The 25,943-nt window shown below is 40.8% G+C and overlaps 1 protein-coding gene across 2 annotated transcripts in view; it reads right to left on the reverse strand.

Moving 5' to 3' along the window:
- Positions 1-25,943, reverse strand: part of CPED1 (cadherin like and PC-esterase domain containing 1) — a 155,061-nt gene that overhangs the window by 124,048 nt on the left and 5,070 nt on the right. For both annotated transcript variants that reach the window (XM_027794017.2, XM_055808831.1), the window contains exon 3: positions 17,330-17,516. In XM_027794017.2, coding sequence (XP_027649818.2) covers positions 17,330-17,516 — 187 coding nt within the window. The remainder of the gene's footprint in view (positions 1-17,329; positions 17,517-25,943) is intronic.

The raw sequence follows: 25,943 nt of genomic DNA on the forward strand, positions 1-25,943 counted from the left end.
CTAAGGTGGGCAAGAGGCTGGGAGGGGACACACCTGGGACAGCCGACCCAAACTGGCCAAAGAGACATTCATAATCATATGAGGTCATGCTCAGCAATAAAAGCTGGGGAAAAAGGAGGAAGGGGTGTTGTTCAGAGCGATGGTGTTTGTCTTCCCAAGTAACCGTTACACGTGATGGAGCCCGGGGGTCCTGGGGATGGCTGAACGCCTGCCTGCCCGTGGGAAGTAGGAATCCCTTATTTTACTTTGCGTGCATGCATGGCTTTTTCTTTACCCATTGACCTGTCTTTATCTCAACCCACGAGTTTTCTCACTTTTATTCTTCTGATTCTCTCCCCTATCCCACCACATGAGCGAGTGTCTGGCTGGTGCTTAGCTGCTGGCTGGGGTTAAACCACAACACCAAAAAAATGGATTTTTACCCATCCAAAATCACTTGTCCTCTTCAATCACTGGAGGCAGAACACAAAGTAAACATTTTAATTTGCAGCAAAGATTACATAAAGAAATGTTTCTAACCACAAGGATGAAGTGCTGGAATATATTACTTTCAGGAAGCCACAGAACTGCTGCCAAGGGAGATCCTGAGATTTGTACCTGATCTTTTTTTTTTAAAGAAATTCCCCTCAGCTCTACTGGAAACCTATTTCCAGGCATCTCTGAGCTGCATGGCTGTGAAGAGAATATTTTCAGGAAAAGGTATTGTTTAGGTACTGATGCATTAAACTGTATTCAAATATAATTTTAGCATGTTGCAATCCTGATCTGTAAAAAGAATAAATATGATGAATGTAAGTTTTAGCTTCATGAATCGTGAATCCTCATAGGCTATGGGGTGGGAGTGGGTGGGGGGGAAGTCAAAGTCCTCTGCCTCTGCAGGGTGATGGAGTGAGCACAGATTGAACCGTTTGGTGAAGAGGTACATATTTATGGAAGTAGCTGCACAATTCCAACTCTAAACAAGACAGAAAGCATTCTTCATCCCTGCAATGTAGTCACTTTATAGGAGCCAATAGTTTGGTAGTCAAGAGATTAGAGTGGAAGAACTACCAGATGTCTGAAAGACCAAACTACTGTCTCACTGCCTGGCTTTGGACTCTGGCCTGGATTTTATGCCCCTCAGCATCTCAGAGCGCAGCAGCAGCAGACAGGCTGTGTGACAGGGTTTGGGGACGTGGGAATTCTACACCTCTGAAGATGTGAGCTTCACTGATAATGCTCCAGGGAAAAATATCTTTTGAAGCCTATTTCTGGTTACAGCAGCTCAGCTGTCTCACTTGTGCACAGATCAGAATGCCACTTGTTGGACTGAATGCTTTCCCTTTGCCAATGACAAGGCCTTTTACAAGCTTTTGGTATCACTGTTCATTTATAGGACTTTCCCTAAAGGAGTGTCTCATACCTAGGTGCAGGAATTTTTCCCTTAAAGAAGTATTTATTGGAAGTTTTTTAGTTTTTCTTTTGACAAGGTTCTTGGTAGTCATGAGCTACCACCAATTTGAACTCACTACGACAACAGTGAAAGAATTATGACTCTGCTGAGTGAAGACAGTGTAGGAAAAGATGGAGAGGCTTCTGCTGTTTTCTGAACTGTTCCAGAAAGCAGCTGTTCACCTGTCCATGTGCAAACCTTTCACTGTTTCATACAGCGTGCTCCATGCTACTTGCTGAGACTGACTGTACTCTGCCATAGTGCACAGTCCAGTCCAGTAACCACATGCTTAACTAGACAAATTAGGTTGAAATCTCTTGGCACATTAATTGCAGTGTAGTATTATAAGTGTAAACCTCTCCCTCCTCCATGTCTGAGGCTGACATTGTTGAACAAAGTCAATCCATTCACAAAATTCTTTGTACAGTTGCTGTATAGCTGCCAGGGAAAGGCTTCAGGAATCTTGAGGACAGTCACTATCCGACTCCCTTGAGGATGATCAGGGTTTTATTTTGTTTCAGCTACCCCCTAACTAAGAGGATCTGAAGCACCAAGGGAAGCATTCTTTGTGGAGGAGAGGCTGGAGTGAACCAAGTGGAACCAGTCTAATTCCAAGGACAGCTCACCTGTCCCTGAAGAGTTTAGCACAAAACATTGCCCTGTGCTCAAGACTTAATGCACAGTCACATCTGTGTTCGGCATTTGGGGAGTGAAATAACCATTTGAAGTCCTATTGCAGTGCCTCACCCATAAAAACAGGTTAATGCTTGGCTATTCTGTATATCTTTTGCAAATACTGTGAAGAGGTGTTAGGTTTAACTACAAATGAGGAGGAATAATGCTTCCATTCTTGTCTGAAAAAAAAAAGAGTTGTTTTATTACTGTTTCCTTATAGCAGGAAGGGCTAGGCTGCAAGCCTGCTTTTCTTGTGAATCCAAAGCAGAATTTCAAAATTACAAAAAGAAATTAGTGTAACAGGCCAAGAGCTACCTGTTTCTTCCAGAACTCTTCTCAGATTTGGCAAGATGTTCTTTTTCCACCTGCTCTCGGACTCTAAAACTGCCTTGGACCTACCTACCAAGTCAATCAGTTACCGTCTTCCTTACTGGAGTAATTGATAACACAAGGCAAATGAATGTCTCTAAAAGAAACAAAAGAAAACTCTTGCAGGCATAAATATGAGGATGGAGAAGAGTCAGGAGAATCCTTTCTCCATTTATATCACATTCAGTCATGGAATAGATTAACAATCCTTTCTTCAATCACAAATTACCCTACTACAAGAGACAAGCACAAAAGGAGTCGCAGAGTTGCAGGAAATGATGTGAGGCAGTGTTTTTCAATTTGCAAATAACTGTCTGTAAGACAACAAAAGGTAGTGCACTAAAAAATTGCAGTATTATTAATCTAGATCCATATATCTTTCTTTGCAATTAAAGAATGAGCAGAATACTGGAAATAAAAGTAACTACGGTAAATTAAAAAATTATACTATTCTGACATGGGGAGAAGAGTACTGCAGTGTAAAACAGGTACATTAGGTGGCTCTCAGTTTATCAGTGAGAGACTGTTTCGGGCTAAAAATAATTACTCAGAATTACAATTTTTAACTCTAACAACCTATAGTTTTTATCATGGCATAATCTGTGAACTCAAGCTATGCAAATATATTGTCAAAATACTTTCTGAGCTACAGCAGAGTTCGATAGCAAACAAAAGGAAAAATATGTAGTCCTGACCCAATGGCAAACACATCAGGCCAATTCAAACACTTAAGCCTGTTATTCCACTTCTGTGCTTACACAGCTTTGGATAAATATTCAGATTACTCTGGTATGCTCTCCACACATGGCTGCTTTCTGCATAGCAAGCCTCAGTGAAACCAAAAGCATCTATTAATCCAATATGGTACTCTACTTTTATGCAAGCTAAAAAGGTTTACATCCCTAGTTGCTCCCAAATGCTGGAATTCTTACTCTATATGTATTTAATAACCAGGTAGGCTAGCACAGTCAAAGCTGTTAGATATGTTTCTCACTCATGCAAGAAAGCATTGCGGGACTAAGACCTAACTTTCTCTGTGATGGAAGTACTTGGTACCTAGTCAAAGCACATAGCCATCAGAGATCTTCCAAAGCTCGGCTAATCCATCTGGGCTTCCTTACCTGCTGTGAAGGTGGAGAAGGAAACTGACAGAAAACCCAGACTGAGATATATTAAGGACAGGCTAATGACAGTTGAGTAGGATGAAGAACCAGGTGAAAACTGGAAAGAGAGGATGTGCATGTGGGAGGTGGAAGGTCATGTGGTTGAGATGTGTAGGAATCAGACTGACATGAAGAAGCTCATGAGGAAGGCAACTCTACAGTTAAGGAAGTTATCGTCCATATACTGCATCTGTTATAGGCATTGGAAAATTTGCAATGACATCCCTGTCCTGGTAGCAGAGTCTGGGGCTCAGCATGAGAAGTGGCAGTGTGCCATGCATGCACCAAAGAAAATAAATGAAAATATTACCATTTTCACACATGCAACCCACTAAGAGAGGAAAATTTCATTTTTTTCTTCATGCAATGATGAGAGGGCACTCAGTTCTCCAAGTCTCAGCAGAGAGGGAAGAATAACCCCACCCTGCTCTGTGCCGAGGAAGAAGACTCTGCCTGACACAATTGCCTTTGGACAACCATCACTGCACATGATCCAAGTTATTCTAATAGATAACACTTAGGACTATATTCAGGAAAGAACTTCATATCCCTGTTCTGTGCACCCTGAGGCAAAGTCATGTGAAAAAGCAGCATGCAGTCATGAAGTGGGAAGATGTATCATGAGTGAGTGAGTCAAATCAAAGTCACTCTTTTCAGAGTTCACGTCACAGCTTATGAGTACATAACTGTGCACTGCTTGTACATAACATGCCCACTCTGGTCTGATATTCACAAGGTTCCTTAGCTCTCCCACTGTTTATTATTAAGTTATTTTATTTAAACTTCAGATAACATAAAGTAGTAGTTTAAATATGTAAGGTAGATACCTCTGTCACTCACAGAGCAGAGTGTCAAAAGAAGGGAAACAAGCATATACAGCAAAGAAGCACACAGAGATGTAAGATGAAAAAAACAACAGAATCAATTGATGCAAAATTACCAGGATTCAAAAATCCTATTACAGAAACTTTTACTAAAACTCCAATTATTTTTTTTTTCGGGGGTGGTGGGGGAAGAAAATTGAAGCATGAAGCTCTGTTATTTTACTGAGAAACTCAGAGGAACACCAGTTACAGTTTTGAGACTTATGTCTTTGTTGCTGAATAAGCAGAGTGGGAGTGCTGTGTTCACTGCTTCTGTGATAAAAAGCTCACCTACAGACAAGCCCAATGAAGCCCAGAGGAACTGCATCAGGTGGGGGGAACCCAAGTAGCACCCTGGTCCAACTGCTTCCAGGACATCACAGGAGAGGGATCTTCCCACTAAACACTCTTCTGTCTTATGCATGTGCACATGTATGTGTGTACACACACAAAAAGGAGCACAGAGGCATGATGCTGGGTGGGGAACCCCAGTAACCCTGCAAGAGAGACACAGGCCCCTGCCCTGCTCCCACCCAGCTGCCCCAGGGGAGACTCAGCCCCAGCACCAGTCATGATGAGTGAATGAACTGGAGCTCTGGAACACCTTATGGACCTGAGGAGTGGTGAAAGCACATTGCCTAAGGGTTTGGAACTCGTTATGAGGTACAAAGTAAAGAGCATTTCCCAATTGCTTCTTATGGGTTGTTTAATGGAGGAACCAAAGGTGGGAGTAAAGGATATCAAGGTGGTTTGAAGAGGAACAAGCATGCGAAAAAGAGGAATAAAGGGATAAAAAGGGCTTGCCATCTCTAAGCGGTGGGCTGGTTGCTACTTTTGGCTGACCATGTCCTGTACCTGGCCCATTTTCAAATCTTTGCAGCAGGGCTCTCTCACATGTGCATGGGGGGGTGGGCTCTAAATGCAGCCCCTGGAGGGGGACCAGGGCTTGGAGGTCCATGTGTCCCTGGTGGCAGCAGCTGGAGCAGATATGCAAGTGCATGTGTGGGTGCTGGCTGGTGGATGAAGCCATGGGCGCTGTTCATGTTCGTGTGAGTGCTGAGTGTGTTGATCTGTGTGGCTGGTCATCTGTTTGCATGCATGCCGGCTGGGAGCGCATGCTCAGGCTCATTGCTGGTTGGGTGCAGGGGCACGGATCGGCATCAGCTTCACCTCTGTCAGGCTGCTGGATCTGGCAGTTTCTAATTTGGATGAGTGTGTTCATAGGAGCTACAACAAAAACAAGAGGTACTGAGACATCTTCCCCACTAGACTATTAACAAGCCTGCTGATCCTGCTGCTCATACAAGAAAGAGTCTGAATATTCAGAGGGGCACATGCAAGAAATGGAAAGAGCTGGAGAGTTGAAAAAAGATTCAGTGTGTGATTCAATGGGAAAGTAGCAACTGGGGAGGAGGAGTTCTGCCCCAGGAAACCAAACTGTTGGCTTGAGTGTACTTTCCATCCTGCCCTTCACCCTGATCTTTCTACCATTCCCACTCTTTGCAGCAGGTCATGAGGAACCTGAGCTGAGAAGCTCTCCGAATGATGGCACTAATAAGAATTCATTATTGACTCAAGAAGGCAGAAACTGTGCTAGAGCTTAGGAAACAGCCTTTTCCCTTCTATGGGTATAGAGAAGCCTCAGGAAAAGCAGCTAAGGAGTAGATGGATTTATTTGTCTTAATGTCCTGTTCATTCTAATTATAATGGATTAGGATAACAATTACAATGATAAAAGTAGTAGTAGTGGTCTTACCTGTTTGATCACCTATGCAAGAAACAAAGACACATAATTTAAAGTCCAAATGGCAGCCCTTGATTACTGCATTTACAGCACTCGGACATCCTCTGCCAACCCTCATTAATGTGTCAGATTCCTTAATACCCAAGAGGCAGGAAACAATCAGAATACTGAAAAAGAGAAGCTTGGGAATACAGGCAGTGGCAAAACTAAACAGTGTCAGGACACAGACTCAACCATTGGCCTTCAATCATCTACTGCGCTTGTTTTCTTCTCCCTGGGTGGCCATGCACTGCCCCAGGAGACAGCTTAAGCCAGTGACAGTTTCTAAAAGACAGCAAAGAGCAGGCCACCCTCATTCAGGGAAAAATAATTTAGATACATGAACATGAGCCATACTGCATCACTCGTCCTCAGAACTAGGGAACTGACCCTATTTCTTTATGATTTAGGCAAAACACCACAGAAGACAGTGATGCAATAATTAAGTCATGGCTAAAGGGAGATTTCCAACTGTACCCCACAGATACTGTTTTCTATGCAGCATCCTATGCTGCCTTTTGGCTCTACTCACCTAGCATGCCATGGGGTTGGGAAAGTTGGTGATACAGACATGATCATCACTAACATGTAGAGCACCCATGGAACATGGACTCTAACATAGACATTAAAATTATCTCTCCAAACATTTTAAACAAACATAGGGTCTCTGGCTTTCAAAGGTTGGCAGACACCCTCACATTGTAGATTTGCAAAAAATGTGTACTGTAATGTCTGGGATGTAAATCAGATGTGTCATGGAGCTGAGTAGAAAACAAAAAAGCCTGCTGCCTTCCCTGTCATAAAGAGGGCAACCTAACTAGTCTACAGTTACCTTCTGTGCTATTACTTTCTTGAATATTTCTTTCTTTCTATTCTTACGAGTTTTCTCCAAAGGTACTCTAATCTTTTTCTAAAGCTGTAACACTTCACTTCCAAGTGAAGATGGGGTTAACGTGCCAAACTCTATGCATTTAAAGTCCTTGTCTTCAGCCTACTCTTTACAGAAAACTAGCCCATTTTTTTTTGTTGAAGACTGACTTCTAGACAGGCTAGCCTCACTGTGCTTGTGAAAACTGGAGTGAGGTTTTTTTCTGAAAGAGAGAGTTGGTGAAGCCAGATGGGGGAAAATATATTTAAATGCCTAATTCCCATTTAGACAGACAAATACTTCTTGATTTGGGCCAAAACAGATAGTTCTTGTTCTTATTTTATCAGCCTGTTCTACGAAGTACTTCAGTATGCTGATAGGTTTTCTATTTTATGTCTTGTAAAAAAATAAAAATTACGAATTGTAGCAAACTGGTTTTCTTCCAAATAAAGAAAAAATGTTGGTTTTTTTTTTATTTTACCATTTTACACAAAAGTCCTTCAACTGAGCTCTATTCTAACTGCCAGATCTAAAATAACTGTGGTTCTGCCAGATTCATCTTGTATTTGCACAATGCAGAAGAAGTTTCAGTGTATTCTATGTACACATACACTTTTAGTAGTTGCCATAAATTAAAAATGAAACTCCTTTTTATAGCTAAATATTTATTTTGGAAAGCATTACCGAAAATGTCAGAAACAAAGTCATTACAACAATGAGCTTGTTATAGAAACACTTTATGCCTTGAATCATTTGCTTCAAACTTTCCAAAATGCACACCACTCAGCTCTTCTGTCCTTCTCTCTATCACAGACTGAATATATTTTACTTATGTAAAGCACCATGAAGGAAATATGTTAATACTATATTTTTTAATCTTGCCACCAGTTAAGGTTGCTCAAATCCTATTCCTTTGTTACTTTTTAATTCAAAACCCTTTCATATTTTTCCATATTCTTCTGTTGTGAAAAACAGACTGCTTTGTAAGGAAACACATGTGCCAAAAATGATTGAAAATCATTATATGTGGGTTTTTCCTTTTTAATGAAAGCACAGGTGTCACTTTTAGTAATAGCTTTCTGTATGAAACTTTTTCAGAATTCTGAAAGCTCTCATGACTAACTTCAAACTGAGGGACAGTTAGTTTTAATTTCTGAGTACATCAGAGAAGCTTTCTTTATTTTCAGCATCTGTGCAAGCTAGGATTACCCCCAATGGACAACCTCAGGGTCCAAATAAAAGAATATTCAATAGCACATTGAAAAATCAACTTTTGAACATCAGAAGGGTAGAATAATTCTGCTCATGAAGGAAAGCTTCCCATTTGATGTAAAATAAGCCAGTGTAATGACCGTGTGGTGCATGAAATTTTCAGAAACATGTTCTAACCCATGGGTGGCTACTGTACTTTTGATGTCTGGGGCATTTGAGATGCAGCATTCAAAAGAGCTGTCAGCTGAAAGTGGATGCAGCTGGAGAAAGTTGGAATCTGAACTTAGGAATGGAGTGGGCTGGCTGCAAATTACAATGAAGGCCCACACAGCGTATAAGCTTTTTGCTACAAACCAATAACAGTCATGGTAGCTAAAGAAAAAAAAAAAAAGATTTGGTTTCAGTGGTATATAATGCCTCTACCTCAAATGGGTGCACAGTGATGAAAGACACCACACTTCTCACAGCTGATCAGGGCTCAGAGCCAGTGAGTGCATCAAAAAGGCTGCACAGCTTCCAATAGCCAAAACACTGGGCAACACTAACGCAACAATCCCTTGGAGAGAGTGCTCTGGCGGGACTGCTACAGGCTTCTGGCTAGACTTACTGTCATTCTCCCAGCACCTATATTAGTAGACAATCATCTGACATTTAGGAACAGAAAGGAATTTATAAACCAGAGGCTCTGCTTGAATCCTATCAGAGCCAGGATTCATTTCTTAAAGGGAAGCATTTTAAAAAGACTTAAATAACTAACTATCTGCTGTTACTTTCTTATCCCATAGGCTACAGTTACAAAACATTGCCTTGAACTCTTTTACAGGATTTGCCCATTACTAGCATATTATAAAGCTTGTATACTTACACTTTAATCCCTTGTATTTTGTTTAATTTCAGTAGACTCACACATTGTTGCTTTCCTTTGGTCAACGTGTGTGTCTGCCTGGTCACTGGTGTTTTTCGGATACTATTAATATGACATAATTTATTCCAGCAGTGTTTTAATTTTAGCTCACTGTGTAATCAGTGTGTAATATTTTAATTATTGTAAATTCTAAGTCAGCCCAATAAATACCAGTCTCCACTGGACTGTATGTTCTGTTTATATAACTAAAAACAACATTCAAAGAAAGGTAGATTTTGCAACTTTATGACTAAATGCCATATTTTGGTTTTAACTTGACAAAGTTCAATGTCCTTATACCTCTGTTATGAAAAAATGAAGAATTTCCCTTTCTCAAGGAAAACAGTACATCTGAAACAGGGTTTTTAGTACAATTCTACAGAGGGTTTATTTTAGTGATACAAAGAAATAGTTTGTGTGCTCTTCTGCTGGAAAACACAAATATGTTCTGCTTATAATTAGGAAGGAGAATACATACTGTTCAGAAAACTACACGATGCATTTAGATTTTCTAACAATAAAGCACAGCATTGCATTAGAGAGCAGCATTTATGTGGGTATGTCAGAAACTCCTCTGTCTTGTACTGAACTCAATGTCTGAAACACGAGATTAAGCATCAGCTTTCAACTAGTGGCAAATAGCCAGGCTTAATCGCTAAAAGCAAAATTTAAAGATGATCAAGACAGTGTATGTTTCTGATATACATTTTGTTCCTAAAACTATATGAGCTTTCATTTTAATGAAACAGAACAAACAACAAACATTAAGTAAGCTTGTAACTCAGTATGCTCTGAGAATCACATTTCTACCTATTTTGCTTGTTTAGAAAGTTCCTTGCTTAACAACTTACAAAAAGAATGCTTCTCAAATATATGTTTTACTTATCAAAACTTTGCCCAGGACTCATATGACATATATTTTGCATTAGGAAACCAACCAGTTTTATATACTGTCAGCTATATATTTGTACCAACAGTTAACCAAAATGATCTTTAGAAGAGAAGTTACATCTGCTAGATTTGAAGATATACATGTATTTGTATGGTAACCCACAAAATACTTCTGTGGTTAGCCTCACCATTATTATTTTGCACAATATTTTAAATGACTGACTTATGATAGAATGATCTTGTGCTTTTGCTGGCATGCCAGGATATCCAGTCCTGCTTATTTAACCTTACCTCCACAGCCTTGTTTACACGTTTGGAACCTGATTTCAATTTACTTAATTTTCTCAGAGACTTTTGTATTTATAAAAGCTGAGCATCTAGTGACCTCTCTATTCCTGACATTTCCTTTACTCTCCACTATAAAAAAAAAAAAAAAAAAAAAAGAACAAAAACCCCAGTGTCCCATTTCTGTTCCAAAAAAACTAAACTGCTTCCTTCAGTGGGTTGGTCCTTGTAATTGAAAATGGCAACCAGATGTTTACAGAACACACCAGCAATTTTCCTTGAGGCCTTTAGTCTTTATAATTGTTTGCTAAAGTTAGTTTGGTTTCATGGAAACTTGTCTGAGACTATAACAAACAGCAAGTAGGGTCTCCTAACAGTACTCTGGGCAATCAAAAATAAAAAAAAATGAAATAAAAGTAAAGTTAGAACTAATGCTACCTACTCCTGTTAATGTATTTCAAACTCCATAGAAAACTATTCACTAAGGGAGAAGATTTGGTTCTCTTAGTACTGATTGTTACATGCCACCCCATGAAAACCATCCCTATTTCAGACTGTGTTATTTACTTTCTACCTTCTCTAACTTCAGCTGACTATACTCTAAACACCACTGATTTTGTTCTCCCATTACTTTTCCCCACTTCTCTCAGGAATCTATTCTCATAGGTTTGGGGTTTTTTGATAATATTTTGCATTTCAAGAAGATGCTGTAAACTACATATTCCTTGTTCCTCAGTTTGAGCCCTGAGTCACTTCAATCAGCTGATTCACACCTGAAATTGGTCCATCTGCTTTAGAAATCCCTGTTTTCTTTCTTCAATTTCTTGTCTGCTTCATCCTCTCAAGGCTAGTCATAGACTTCAAGAAGTCTGTGAGTCCATCTTATTACCCCACAAGGGGACACACTACACCCAATATAATCTCTTTACCTAATATTTCAAGTTCCCTGAGACTGTATCCTCCACAGCTCCAGGGGATCTATTTGATTACTTCATTAGCCTTACCCCCAAAACAGCTTTCCTACTATCTAGCACAACTTTTGTGGTATCATTGTAGCACTTCATGTCCTATTTACTATAGGATTGTTCTTTTTCCTTTGGCAGCAGACTTTTAAAATATTTTATGTTAACAAACACCTCTGTTCTCCTAGTCATACCAATTTTTACATTCACTGAAGAAAGACCATCACTGTGTCCTCCTGTCTCTACCACCTCCTCTCATTCTCACTACTTTCTCTGATTTATTATGTCTTGGAAAATGAAAAGCAAATGTCTGACAGTCATCAGACACAGCCCTGGGGGCCTCCAAAACCCACGGCTGTAGTTTATCCTCTAGACTAATTAGCAGCCCTGAGGTAACTATTACTGGATGCACTTATGAAGTAGTACTTCTGCAGGTTCCTACCTTGCTCCTGGCCAGATGTCAGCAATTAAGCTGATTCTTTTGCTGATTTAGCCTCTGGTCAAAATTATGAATAGTGAGGTGATATAATACACTGAAGGAATAACATCAAGACATACAGCAAGGAGCATGCATTTCATCCTAGGTCTGACTGTGACTCATGATTTTTATCCTAGTTTCTCCATCTCTAACTCTGGTGTGGCAACATTTCTCTGCCTCCTAGTCCTACTGTGAGTAGAAGTGAACAGGCAGACATTTTCTTCCCATGGAAAATGCAGATTTTCTTTAAAAAGCATTTTTTCCAAAGGATGCCAAACAAACCAGAATGAAAAAATTCATGAAGACTAACTTGAAAAATTGCTTTTTAGGAGAATTAAAGCAGAATTTTCTTTTATCTGTCCCCAACTTCTTCTTCAGTCATGTGCCATCCAAAGAGAGACAGAAACCTGCAGCTAGTGTTGCTCCACATCTGCAAACACCCATGCTTGCTCCTGCAGGCTCACGCTTCCTAACATTCCCCAAGCAGCAGCTTTTACAAGGAGTGACCACTGGATACAAGGAAGCAACAGAGTGTTCTACAGAGAGACAAGGAGGGAGGTAGCTAAGGCCATATCTGCAATAACAACACAATTCTCAAATCAGCATTTTACAGCAAAATGAGTTATGTCTGAATATATTAAGATTGCTTTAATGAGGAGTTATTCATTCCTTGCTGCAATATCTAAGTAATGCTGTGAGACGCCACCTTAAATGCCAGACAGATCTCTTGACCTCGGTACATAGAAGGGCCAAGATTCCCTCAGATTTGCTCCCATGGGTCTGTTGTTTTACTCATCCCTTCCTGTTCTTGGAGCAGCTCCACCCAAGCACCACTCCCACATCTGCAAAAAGTCAGATCATCCTCATAGTTGCTGGAACCAGGGCTTAATTTACACAGCCAAGTACTTAGACATAGCATGCTCTTAAAATGGCAGGAAACAGAACAGAATTCAGTGCATATTGATAAAGCCAGAAAAGTGGAAATAACTTCATATCTAATATTCTTTGTAATATATGTAAATTTAAGGTACGTATTGTATATGATCTCCACTTAACAATCTCAGATGAATGAATAGGACATGAAGCTGGTATTGATTTCAATGGAAATAAATATCAAGACTTACTGACCCAAGAAGTAAATATTGACCAAAGATAAGACAAGTTCAATACTTATCTTATGGAACAATAAATCACAAAAAAACCCCCATCACTCAAAACAAACCAATATAGGTACTCTAACAATCTTTGTAATGGCATGGATAAAGCTTCATCTTCAGTGGATGTCACTCAAACTGCAAACAGAAGCCCCAGTAAAGTTTAAATACTTAACCAAAGTGTTCTAAAAATAGGAAATGAATATGTAAAATCAATATTATGAAAATGGTTTATGATTCTTTTTTTTGAAGCCACTCATTGCAATTGCAAAAAACTTCCATGAAATTACTAAAATGAGCATTCTAAGGCAGCAGGGAGCACATAATGTTACGCTGCACTCAGCTTGCCGGCAGCCTGAATAGATGTGCTTTTTTCCATGGCCAGACTGACTGGTTATCATTAAGGTTAATCAGAATCTTCTCCATTCCAAAAGCTAGTGGTAACAACAGAATTTTGCATGTTATTGCAGAATGAATTATAAACTGACTGGTCAGGTTTATAGCATAAAACTGCACACATTTTTCAGAGCCTGCAGTTTTCTGAGAATTGCATTAACTATTAGTAAAGGTGAAGAACTGAGAAATGAAGGAAATGCCTACTAAGGGAGAGTCACCGTTGACTAATGAGGCAGGCACACTGAGCCAAGGACAGAAAAACTGATGGCTTCAGAAAGAACAATATAGTTTGTTTATTTTAGAAGATGTCATCTGAGGAAAGTATGGAATTCAGGAAAGGTTAAGGCAGAAGACAGTAACGAGGGAATGTTATTTTTGGAGGGCAGAAATGCATTTTAGCGCAACAAATTTCTGAGATAGAACTTTCTTAGTAAAAAAATGTTGGCAAGGCATCACACAGCCATAGGGACCCAAGGATCTTTACTGTAGCCCCAGAGATGAGAGGTTTTTGGAATGGAAGGGAAGAAGGCAGAGACTCTGGAAAGTATTTGGTAAGTTCTTCTCTGGTGTTTGCCACTCTGGGAGGACCTAAGCATAGTCTGAAGCCAGGCGGCTCATCCCACTCACCTGACAGAGAAGAACAGCTCTGTGCTGGGCTGAGGGAAAAAAGGCCTGTGGCTTGCATAGCTCGGCACAGTAAACATCCCAGGAAGAAGCCAGGAGGTGTGGGGCTTTCTCACTCCTCCTTCTGATCCTTTTATTATTTTCCATGAGGATGTGATGCCAGTTTCAACACCCCCCAAGGCTGCAGCAAAAGCAGAACTGGAACCAGAGGCTATACCTCTATGAGCAGGGTCTCATATTTTAAGAAAACAGTGAGGAAGGAAGGAACAACACACCAATCACACCTTCTTCTGCCTAGCTGGCAGACAAAAGTAGTGTACAATGGTACAGATGTGTTGGCCAATACAACCTGATAACTTCCTCAGCAGCTGTTATCCAACTTCTTTTGAACTGCTTGCTACATGACAGACTTACCACAGGTATTGGAGATACTGACCATGCTAAACCAATTCTACCCTAACAGGAGTGGCATGCCCAAGGTGGCAATCCCAGCTCTCTTCAAAACCTGACTATCCCATCATCTGCCACAGTACCACTATTTCCATCCTGGCAGCAGATTCAGACATGTTAAACCTTACAGCAACAGTGGCTCATTTAGTGCTGCCACAAAAGCAAGATGCAGAACTCAGAGCAGGCACAGGCATCATCAGTCCATGGGCTTTTCCCTCCATGTGGGTTTAATTGCTAAAGAGTGGTGAAAGCAGAGTTACATTTCATTCAAGCAAAGCTGCTTCAGAATTTACTGACAAAGCTATTTTTCAGTGAAAAATTAGGAGTTTGAATAATTTATGTTTTGCTGCAGAATGCATCTGTATGGCTTTTTCATAGGAAACCCATAAACCACAGTCTCTTTGGCACGGAAAAAAAAAAAAAAAAAAAAAAAAAAAAGAATAAAGGTATGCTTTTCTTTTTTAGCCAACTACTTTCTGGTTACCAAAACTCAATATGTTTTGGATGGTCTTTAAGAAGTGAAAAATTTCCACTGAAGGAAATGGTTCTCTTGAAGTTTCTGACAGCCATGAACTCAACACAGTGCTGCAGCCCAGGTGTGGAGGATCTCTCTGTAAGTGTGCAGAGCTGTGACATTTAGGTTTCAAACAGGAGTAGAACTGGTCCCAAAATTAATAGCGGGCCAGCACAAAAAAGTTAGGAATGTTTTGTAGTGAATTTTTTTCCATATATGACTTCAGCTAGACTTTTGGCTCTCAGCCTTTCTAAACAAAAAATCCTTTCAAAATTAGAGTGAACTTTGAAAGATACACTAGTAAGACAGATTGCACAAAAATAAAGAGCACTGGATAGAGCTGTTAAATAATACCAAGTAAGAAGGAATTACTCTTTTAATAGATTTTTCACAACACTCATGATCTGTGTTTCTCAGTCCATTATCTATATCTTTTTAATAGAGGCTTCAAGAAGCATATTTTTTAATAATTTATTACTGTCCTATTGGGAAAATATTATGACAAAACATAGCTCAAAATACCCTTCTTCAAAATAAGGAGTACTATCCCATCCAGAACAGTAACCCCCATCATCTACTGGCAAAGAAAAATAACTTTGAGCATACCTTGTTTAGTTCTAAGAAAAGATCATTGGTTTGGTATGCAGACATGTTCTTTTACTTCTTGTTTTTAAAATATAACTTTAAAGCTAGGAACTTACGTAACAGAGGGAACAGTTAAAGGCAGACGTATGTTGCCATGAAATGGAATTAGTAGTATCTTACTCTTTACCTTAAATTGACAAGCATTTGACTTTTCTACATACTCTAACATCTGCTGGAAGCTGTAGGATGTTCCTGGAAAATACCTAAACCCTTTTCATTTTTTTTTTTCTTTCATTACTGGAAAAATAGTGCAGGAAGTACTGGTGCTAGCCTGCAAAATATAAATACCCACAACTAAGCTGATTTCTGCAGAGGCAGTGTTCGGAAGGTAAAAACCTGTATTGGAGAACTTCAGGCTGAACTGAGCAAAATCTAGTACAGTCATTTTTTTTTCTAGGTGATAACTGAATTTGGCATACCCACTTCTTTGGCCATTTATAACAACTGTATTTCACAGAGATGGGGTGCACAGCCCCCAGAGATGCCATCTTTTCTCTGCAGCCCATCTGACATTAGTAAAGCTTGCAGATATGCTGTCTTGTCACTCTGAGATGGAAAGTACTCAAGGCAAGGAGTGGCTGAAAGTGCCTATGAAACCAGGTTAAAATGAAAGAGTGAGGTAAAGATAATTTATATTTCTTGGTACAGCCTGTCAAGAAACCTGCATGTACCTCATTTTCAAGAAAGTTTCTTAAAGAAACTTGAAATTCATGGTGGAATTTTAAGCAGCAGCCTCAAGCATGCTAAGTAATTGTTTTTCAGCTGTGAAACTACTCTGATTGGTTAAAGCACAAAGCAAAACTGAGCTCTCTGCTAACCCCAGGAATGTATTGCAAGCCTGAATGATGCAAGCAGCACTCCCTTCAGCGTCAGAAATCACCAACCACACAATTTTTCTTACTGACAGAATGGTGGGCTGTGTATTTTTTTTCAAAGCCTTCCAGTTCCGAATTGACTTCCAACAGAAGACCAAACTAAGATTACAGTTTCAGTTCATACCTCTAAGGTGTCCAAAAGCACTTAAACATTGTCAGCATATATATAGCTGGTGTCCAAAGCTCTTCTGTTAAGTACAATATAACTAAATAACAAAGCTACAGCCCCTGTACAAGAAATAAGCTTCTTCAGTAGCTTGCTTTAACTGTGGAACAAATTTCAACAGGACCTAAGAACCAACAGTAATTTAACCCAGCTTCTCCTGCAAATGCAAAATGTACTTCTGTATTGTGTTCTTTAACAAGCTTTCAGAGCAAACAAAACACTACCGGAGAAAAAAGTGTACCTTCATGCATACAGCTTTTCTTTAAGAAAGAAAATTACAAAGAACCAAATGTAGCAAGTATTTGCTTTGTTATGAAATGTTCTACCGAAAAACATTCAGTTATATTGATGAAGTTGGTATGAGAAGTCATCAGGAAAAAAAAACTGATCTGATTTGGTTGTCAAGACTATGACGAATCACTGCTGCATTTTTTTCACAGAAGGATATATCTAATGGAAGAATCATCTCTTCGTGGAAAATCAGCTGCACAACTGGGAAGGGCTAGAATTTGGCTTCTATCCTTACATCGAGAGTTTATAAGCTCTTCCTCTGTGGAAGAACTTGGATCAATAGCTGATATTTAGTACTTAATGAATTAACTAAGTCAAATTTTTCTTACTGTGATAAGGGCCCTCATGCCTGGGATCTTCCATCAGCCTCCTGTTTTCAAGGACTGTGACTGTATATCCATGTTTTGTCAGGATCCGCTGACAGAGCTGACGGTCGCTTTCACGGTGGGCAGGAGGTGCATATACAACTGCTCTTCTCGTATGGCTTCCAAAGTACTGGAGAATGGAGTCATCAATCTACAGCAAACAATGCAAATACAATGGTTGTAAGATAGGACACTCCTCAGCAGTCTAATACACAGTTGTTATTTTTCACAAAAAGAAACTAGTAACTTACTGTGACAATCCAGGAAAATTTCATGGTATAATTAAGAATTTTCTTTATATCAGGGACTTCTGAGTGCAAATTTCATTTTGTTTGCCTCTCAATTTTTTCTGCCTTCATTTTTGACTGATATTGTAAGGGTTCAAAAGCTCAGGGTAGCAATGGAGGATCTTTAAACCATGGTCTTCCCTTCATCGAAACACCTTTGGCTGAAATCTGGGCTGCTCTGATGAGCTGGTAACAGTACTTGCCAGCTGACTTTGTGGCTTCAGGCTGAGCTGTGGGTGATCTAGCAGAAAGGACTTGATGGGTCCCATGTAAACTGTTCCAAGGAATGTGGGTCCTGTGCATATGGTAGGGGCAGGGGTCAGAGTTCTGCTGTGCAGCATGATTAAAGAAAAAGTAAGAAGAGTACTGAGGTAGAAGCAAGCAGAAGAATACTAAACAGTACTGTAGATTCCTCTGCTCTAGAAAATTAAATGTGACCTTGTCAGTACCTTATTGCCTTACTAGTCCAACACGATCCAGCTCATAGAGAGACTTGTATATAGGAGCAAGTGGAAAGGTGTATGATGTCTCCAGTGAATCCCAAGGAACTTTTGAGTTTTCTACCATTAACTGTCTTCCTATGTACATAGCGAGTAGGGGCAACGGCATCTAGACAAAACCCTACCTCTGTATAATAGGCTGGGATACGAGCTTCTTGCAAGAAAAAATGTCAAAGAGACACCAGAAACACACAGAGATAGTGTGAGCTTGACATTTTCTGAAAAGAGCAAATTACTGGGAAACTGTCATTGGGTCTTCGGAAAAGGGGGATATCTTATGTCTTACATAAGTGTGGTGGGCTGACCCTGGCTGGATGCAGGTGCCCACCAAAATCACTCTGTCACTCCCTCCGCAGCTGCACAGGGGACAGAAGATACTGGGAAAGGCTCCTGGGCTCAGATAAGGGCAGGGAGAGATCACTCACCAGTTACTGTTCATGGGCAAAACAGACTCGACTTGGGGAAAATTAACTCAATTAATTACCAATCAAATCAGAGTAGGAAGTAAAAACTAAAACTTAAAACACCTTCCCTGCATCCCTCCCTTCTTCCCAGGCTCAGCTTCACTCCCAGTTTCTCTACCTCCATCCCCTGAGTGATGCAGGGGGACAGGGAACAAGGGCTGTGGACAGTTCCTCACACATTGTCTCTGCTGCTCCCTCCTCTGTAGGGAGGGGAGGACTCCTCAGATTCTTTCCCTGCTCCAGCGTGGGGTCCCTCCCATGGGAGACAGTCCTCCATGAACTTCTCCAATGTGGGCCCTTCCCACAGGCTGCAGTTCTTCATGAACTGCTCCAGCACGGGTCCCTTCCACAGCGTGCAGTCCTTCAGGAACAGGCAGATCCAGCGTGGGCTTCCCACAGGGTCACAGCCTCCTTTGGGCATCCACCTGCTCCAGCATGAGGTCCTCCACAGGCTGCAGGTGGATATCTGCTCCACCATTAACTTCCATGGGCTGCAGGGGAACCTCTTCTCTGGTGCCTGGAGCACCTCCTCCCCCTTCTCCTTCACTGACATTGGTGTCTGCAGAGTTCTTCCTCTTACATGTTCTTACTCTTCTCTCTGAATGCAGTTTGTGCAGGTTTTGGGTTTTGGGTTTTTTTATTATTATTTTTAGATATGTTATCCCAGAGGTGCTATCACCATCACTGATGGGCTCAGCCTTGGCCAGCAGTGGGTTTGTCTTGGAGCTGGCTGGCATTGGCTCCATCAGACATAGGTCAAGCTTTTAGCAGCTTCCCACAGAAGCCACCCCTATAGCTCCCTGTTAACAAAACTTTTCCACAGAAACCTGATAAAATAAGGCATAAAACCAGGATGCTCCATGTCGGACTATATGGAATAGTCTAGCTGTTCTTTTGCAATAAGAACACCCTTAACAGACAAGATTTTCTTTTGGTGAAAAGTATTTGTCTTTAGCATTGAAACATATGTGCCTGTAAGGGATTAAATTCAGGACATAAAATCAGTTCTTGGCAAGTTCATGAATTTCAGCCTAGCAGTAGTTAACAGTAAAAACTAAGTTATTCCATAAATTCTAATTTTAGTAAGATTATCATTGGAGATAGGAAGTGCTACACAAACAAGGCACCACCATTTCGTGCATAGTAGACCACACTGAAAAGAGATAGATATGCTGATATAAACAAATGTCATTCAAGATGTGTCCAGTTGTTTATAGGCCTGGGATCTAGTGATAAAGTCCCTCTTCTCAGCAGTCTGTTCCCCAGCTGCAGGATGCAGTTGTAGATTATGTTTGGCTGAAGCATAAGCTTCTCTGCAGCAGTGAGGAGCACAAATTATTTCAGAGCCCTGAGCCTCTAATGCCACATTTGCTTACGCTCTCAGAGCAGATATCCTTCATGGAAAGGGTTAGCATCATCAATGTGGAGACCCTGAAAAATACCTTAATATAATGCTGTCAGTCTTCCGTATATATTTGCTAAATGTTCAACCCAAAACCACTTTAGACCCTAGGACATTCAAGTAAAGGTTGATCACATGCTGGCTGGAAGAAGCGCAAATAGCACAGGGTGAAGTCACAGGAACCGTGTTAGGTAACCTGCCAGGTGTCCTTCCCGGTGTCCCAGTGTTTTTAAAACACATTAATCAGGCAGAAAGCATAGTGTCAGAGTGTCTCTGATCGCTCTTCCCCAACACGGGACCCACCATTTTTTCCCTTTCTGCTTTCGCCCCTCCTTTGTCTCCTCTTATCTTTGCTCTTTCCTGCTCTCCTGCAGCGCCAGCAGCTGCTGGCAGCCCTTCCTCTCCATTTCCCTCCCTCCCTCCCTGTTCCTAAAGCCAGCCCTTGCCACAGCCCCCTTCCTGTTCTCCCTCTCCCTCCTCTTCCAAGCAGTCCAGCCAGATGCTTCCCACTTTCACTTGCATCAGGAAAGAAACTTGGAAGATAGATAGAGACCTCTCTCGCTTTGTTTTGTGAGGAAATCCAATTTTCCATCCCACATGTGCTGCAAGGCCCAGTGTCATGGGGTGAACTGAGGACATGTAAGGAACACAGAGGGGCTGCAGCCCAGGACACACTCCTGTTTGGTTTTAGATGGTGATTATGGCTTGTCCCTCTCCCATTCCTCCCAGCGAGGCTGAGGGCACTTGCTGCCTGCTGTGAGGGTCCTGCCCCAGACCTGGCAGCACTTTGTGCACGCCCTTCCTCACTAGCAGTTACCACACTTTCATCGTGCTACCAAAATACACCTTCACGAAAGCAAAGCCTCCTGCAGTGTCACTCCTTAAGTGTTTTGCTTCAAACAAACCTTGAAAGCTTCTGTCTCAAATGCCCAGCAGTGACTTTATTTCCCGCTGTGGGCAGTACTCCAAGGACAGCTCTCCCAGGGCTCACCCCGGCCTGGCCGCCGCCTCACAGCCCACGCCTGGCGCAACTGGCCTCGGCGGCCCTGGGTGCCAGCTGGGCCTGAGGGCCGAGCTGTGCCCCCCGACGCTCCTTCTGCCTGGCTGGGAATGCACGGGGGGACAGGAACCACCTGGCCTTGCGGTGTCCCAAGGACCCCAAGCACCCCACGGGGTCAGCCTGTGCCAGCCTGTCTGCAACAGGATTTCCCAGGGGGAAAGAAGCTCTCCCTCCCGCCTCCACGTGAACACTGATGCAGATGGCATCTTCCCCAGTTCCCCAGGAATTAGCAGAAATGTTTACAATGCTTTAGTTTGGCAATGGCAAATATTCAAGAGTACACTGATAATAGCACAACAAACAAAAAGAAACAGGAAGTTCAAGTGGTGGCAGTAACCTAGGTCACTTCCACAAAGTTAAACAGCCCTGGGAGATTCCACGGGGCCCTTGCAGCAGCTGTCTCCCACTGGGTGACTTGCACAGGCTTGCGATGGCCCTCACACACAGAGCACACCACCAGCTGCTCCAGAGGCCTTTCCTTGGGACACACAGCCCAGAGACACCCAAAAATCCTTCAGGCTGCCAGTGTCCGAGGCCTCCTGGCACAGGCCTGGCTAGGGACACAATCACCTGATCCCACCACCCAGGCGCTAGACGTGAGGCGATTTTAGCCACAGCTTATCCCAAAAAGCCACGATGGGAACTCTGGGACACGGAGACAATTCAGAGTCCTAAATTTAACAGCTTGACCTGGTGTCTAATCTGGTACTATTAAATAATATGAAGTAGCTCAAAACCTTTTACGGTGCTTGCTTGAGATCCATGTGTTCTGTTGCCAGATTTATTTCTTCTGCCCTTTCCTTTCAGAGCTATTTGCAGTACAGGTTACAAGATGCAATGTGTCCTCTCTGTTTTCTTGCCAAGCCAGTGCACTGGAGGGTGGATTTGGTTTTTTTTGTTTGTTTTAAACTACACATTAACTACACAGAATTTTTAAAAATTCTGGCCAACTGCAAACTTGCAGCAAGTGATTCCATAATTTTTTCCAAAGCTCTATATAAAATGCCTTACATCACTGGCCATGCTGATCTAGTTACTACTGGATGTTTTTCAGAATTTCCAATATTATAGCAATAGCAGCCATGTTTATACACTTGAAGAGTCTGCTGGCTTTAATAAAATGTTTCTCAATCATAAAAATGCAGTCTGAGCAGAGAGCCGGTATAAAAGAAGCAGAGTGCAATAGCTGAAAATAAGCTGTTCACATATTTTGATGTTTTATGGTTCTGATTGTATTTTTGCATTCCTATAACTTTAATGTACAGCAGTCTTAGATTAAAAAAAAAAAAAAGGATCCATAAGACTTTGACTCTGTGAATAATTGTTAAATGGTCAAATGTTTTCACGTCCCAACTATTTTTTTAGCTCTTCCCCAGTCTGAAGTTTCAGGCTGTTTGTTAGCAGGTCAGTTTATTAGAGATTCAATACACCTTACGTGAAAGGGATTAGTAAAGAACATCTGTGGCCCATGTCTTACCTAGAGATTAGTGTGACTGTTTCCACAGAAATTAATGAGGCTTTACAGCAGAGCTGAGATTTCCCATAAGATTTAGGATGAGGCCTATGTCAGCTTTGACATGGTATACCTGCTCTTACAGCTTGCAAACAATTGCACTTAGCTGAGTCACTGACCTTACTTTAGAGCAACAGGCAGTTACACTAATGATCCACAGCCTTAACAACTGGTCTAAACAAACCACAATGGGCTGAAAACTGAATAAAACTGCATAAAAATGATTTTTTTTAAGTTTTGTTTTCCATTTATAAAATAATATGCAAAACAAAAACAAATCAAGACTCACAAAATTATGGATTTTTAAAAAAAAAATATCAAATCAATGTATATTCCTCTGGGGTTTTAACAAACAAGATAAGCAACCCAGTTTATATATGAAAGCTCAAGAATTACGTAACCATCCTTGTCCAACTGAAAATAGATATCTATTATCTGCGTTGCAATTCTTAGTTCTGTCGGTCTACAAGTTCCACATAGCTGTGAAGTTCTCTGTTACAGAGAAAATGTGTTGACATTTTCCTAATTTTCTAATCAGTTATCTAATTCTAGGTTATGAATGCCTAAGATATAACTGATTGTATTAGTCTCTGAAACTTTCCTCTGATGTATGGAATTTCTGGGTTGTTTCAAAAATCCAAAACTTGGTCAGTAACTGAATTTTATAATATATAATTACTGTTGTTGTTTTGGCCAAGAAAATAGCAAAGATATTTCAAGCTGAGGAGAGAAAAACAGTTCTTTGGCATTTTTTCAGATTCCAAGAAGATTGCATAATTCCATAAATATTGATGCATTGTCTCTGCCTGGCAAGGAAGCAAATATACAGTTTGAACTGTTGCCATAGAATTTCATTGACCATCACTTCAACTGCAGAAATAAAATTCTTCTTTCTAACATAATGGCCCGACTCATGTCTGCCTAAGCTCCTCTCAGGAAAGAACTCAAAACCTGTGAATAATCTTTTCAGCTACCCGGTTCTGGTGGTGTTAGTCCCTTCGTTGCTTCATTGTTACTCTTTTATAGCAAGTTAGCCAAGACTGTTAGCGTCTTGCCCAATAGCTTCAGTAACTTGACTGCAGCTTACTTCAACCCCACTGCTTTCTGTAGGTACTGGGCTGCGGCAAAAGAGATATATGAACCTCTGTGCAAACCGAAAGGCCTTTGTATGAAAGGAGAGTGCAACAGAAATACCATGAAAGAGCACCAGCCTTATACAAACAACACTGGCACTACTAGCAGTATTCACAGGCACTGAACTGCCTAGACTCCCATTTAGCCTGCAAAGAAAGTGTCGATCTACCTTTGCTGCTGGATACCACCTTGCACAATAACATTACAAAAAATCCTCGAGTGGGACTCCTAGAAACTACCACACTAATATTAAACAGCATTCATACAAAAAGGGAAAATAAAAATATAGCATGTGGTTCTAATGTCCCAAGTCGTTCATTTACAGGACTGTGCAGGCCTTTATTAATTCCAAATGTGACTTTTAAATTCTTTTTCATGTTTGCATAAAAGTTCATAGAAATAGTAAGTTGTTCATACTACAGTTATATTTGAAGTACACATAGCTCCTGTATCAAGAAGTAACAGAGAAGTTAATTTCCTGTTTCACTTTCTGGAGTATATTTAAATGTGTTGGCTTTATGTTTATTTGCTAATCAGAAAAGACTGCGTTGTAGACTGAAATGGTTGGAATGTAATTCTGCATCCAATTGTTTGCTGAATAAGTACAGAACAAGCAACTAGATTATTGGCACTACTTTGATGGCTGGTTTCTGATGACTTCATAAATGCAAGAGTAAAACTGGAGTTATTTGCATAGTCATCACCAGCACTCTGAGCTGGAAGTACAGACCTGTTTTATCAAAATGCCTTTGCTTTATGTTTGCATGTAGTTCACAGTACCAACTGCCTTGTCTCGAGAACAGACGATAAGCCAATCCTAGCATCTTATCAAAACAGCTACTTTTGAGGAAAGGGTTCCAATGAAGTGCATGAGTTACATTCTGCCTCCATTTCCCATTTGCTGCTGATGCACCCTTCTCGAATTCCTTTCCTGCGAAGTCTCCACCCAGCCCCCTTTTCCTGGTTGCTACCACAGTAGCCTTGCCCTTTATCACCAAAATATCTCTAGCTATCTGTGCAGTAAAAATAGCCATTTCCTCACTGCCTTTTGCATTTTACATTGAAAAGGAGAAAAAAATTGTCCCGCTTTCATAGGGTGCAACGTGAATGTGGTATCATTCCAAGGAAACCAGTTGCTGATACCATACCATCTGTCGATTACTTTCTATTGACAGAGGTTTCATACTAGCAAACTTCTTTGTTCTTTTGTGAGAAGAGTGCTCATCGCCCTACTGTATTCTATAAAATAAATATCCTTTGAAGATTAAATTTACTTTTAAAAGTATCAAACCTTCTTATGCATAATGTAATCTTTTTTTAATCCAGAGCTCTCACCACACTCCATTTCTGCATAATAGCAAAAATCACCCCTTCTCATTCTATCACCTAGCTTAATTTCTCCCTTTTCACATATTTGCATTTCAAAAGTTCCCACTAGCTTTGTCTTCTTTTCTCTCCATTTCCATTCCCATATCCCTTTCTCTTCCCCTGCACAAATCCAGCCCTCTCTGTACACAATCTCTTCTGTACCTTCTGAGGATACCATACTTTGTAGCCATAGTTCCCCCACTCTACTTTGCACATCTGCCTCTTTTCCCTGTGCCTTCTTCCATGATACTCCTCTCCTGCCTACTTCATTCCCTGCTTATTCTGCCTGAAAGAAGTACATTCCATCCAAAAAAATCAACAACACACACACACACACCCCCAGTATATGCCTACAGAGGGTGAGGTTAATCAGATTTGTTTTAAATGTCTGCATTAAGTCATGATGAATTTTGTGTTATTTCCATTGACTATGAAGTCCAGCTTTCTGGCTCTGATGAGATACAGTGGAGCACTCAAGTAAAGAGAGAATGATTCCACTCTGGATGTCCAGAGTCCTAAAGTTCTAGTTACAATTTCTCAGCTTTTCAGTAATTTTACTCCCAATTTTCAAATATAGGTACCTGGGCCTGTAACCTGTGCAAGATGTTCAACTGGACCTTCCTCCAGATTTTAGGATTAAAACATGGTATTTCTCTTAATTTTTTTTTTCTTCCCTTCCCCCCCCCCCCCTTTTTTCTTTTTCTATATGGTATCACAGGTATGGCCACATCAAGGTCTCATTATCTTGCATCTTTCATACTGTCCACTCCCAGTAAATTATATCCTATCCTAATTGTTAGAATGAAATCATAAAAATAAACTTTTCTCATTCTTCCTGTTTGCTCACCTC

Source organism: Falco peregrinus, chromosome 6 (assembly GCF_023634155.1).
Source record: "Falco peregrinus isolate bFalPer1 chromosome 6, bFalPer1.pri, whole genome shotgun sequence".
Lineage (NCBI taxonomy): Eukaryota > Metazoa > Chordata > Aves > Falconiformes > Falconidae > Falco > Falco peregrinus.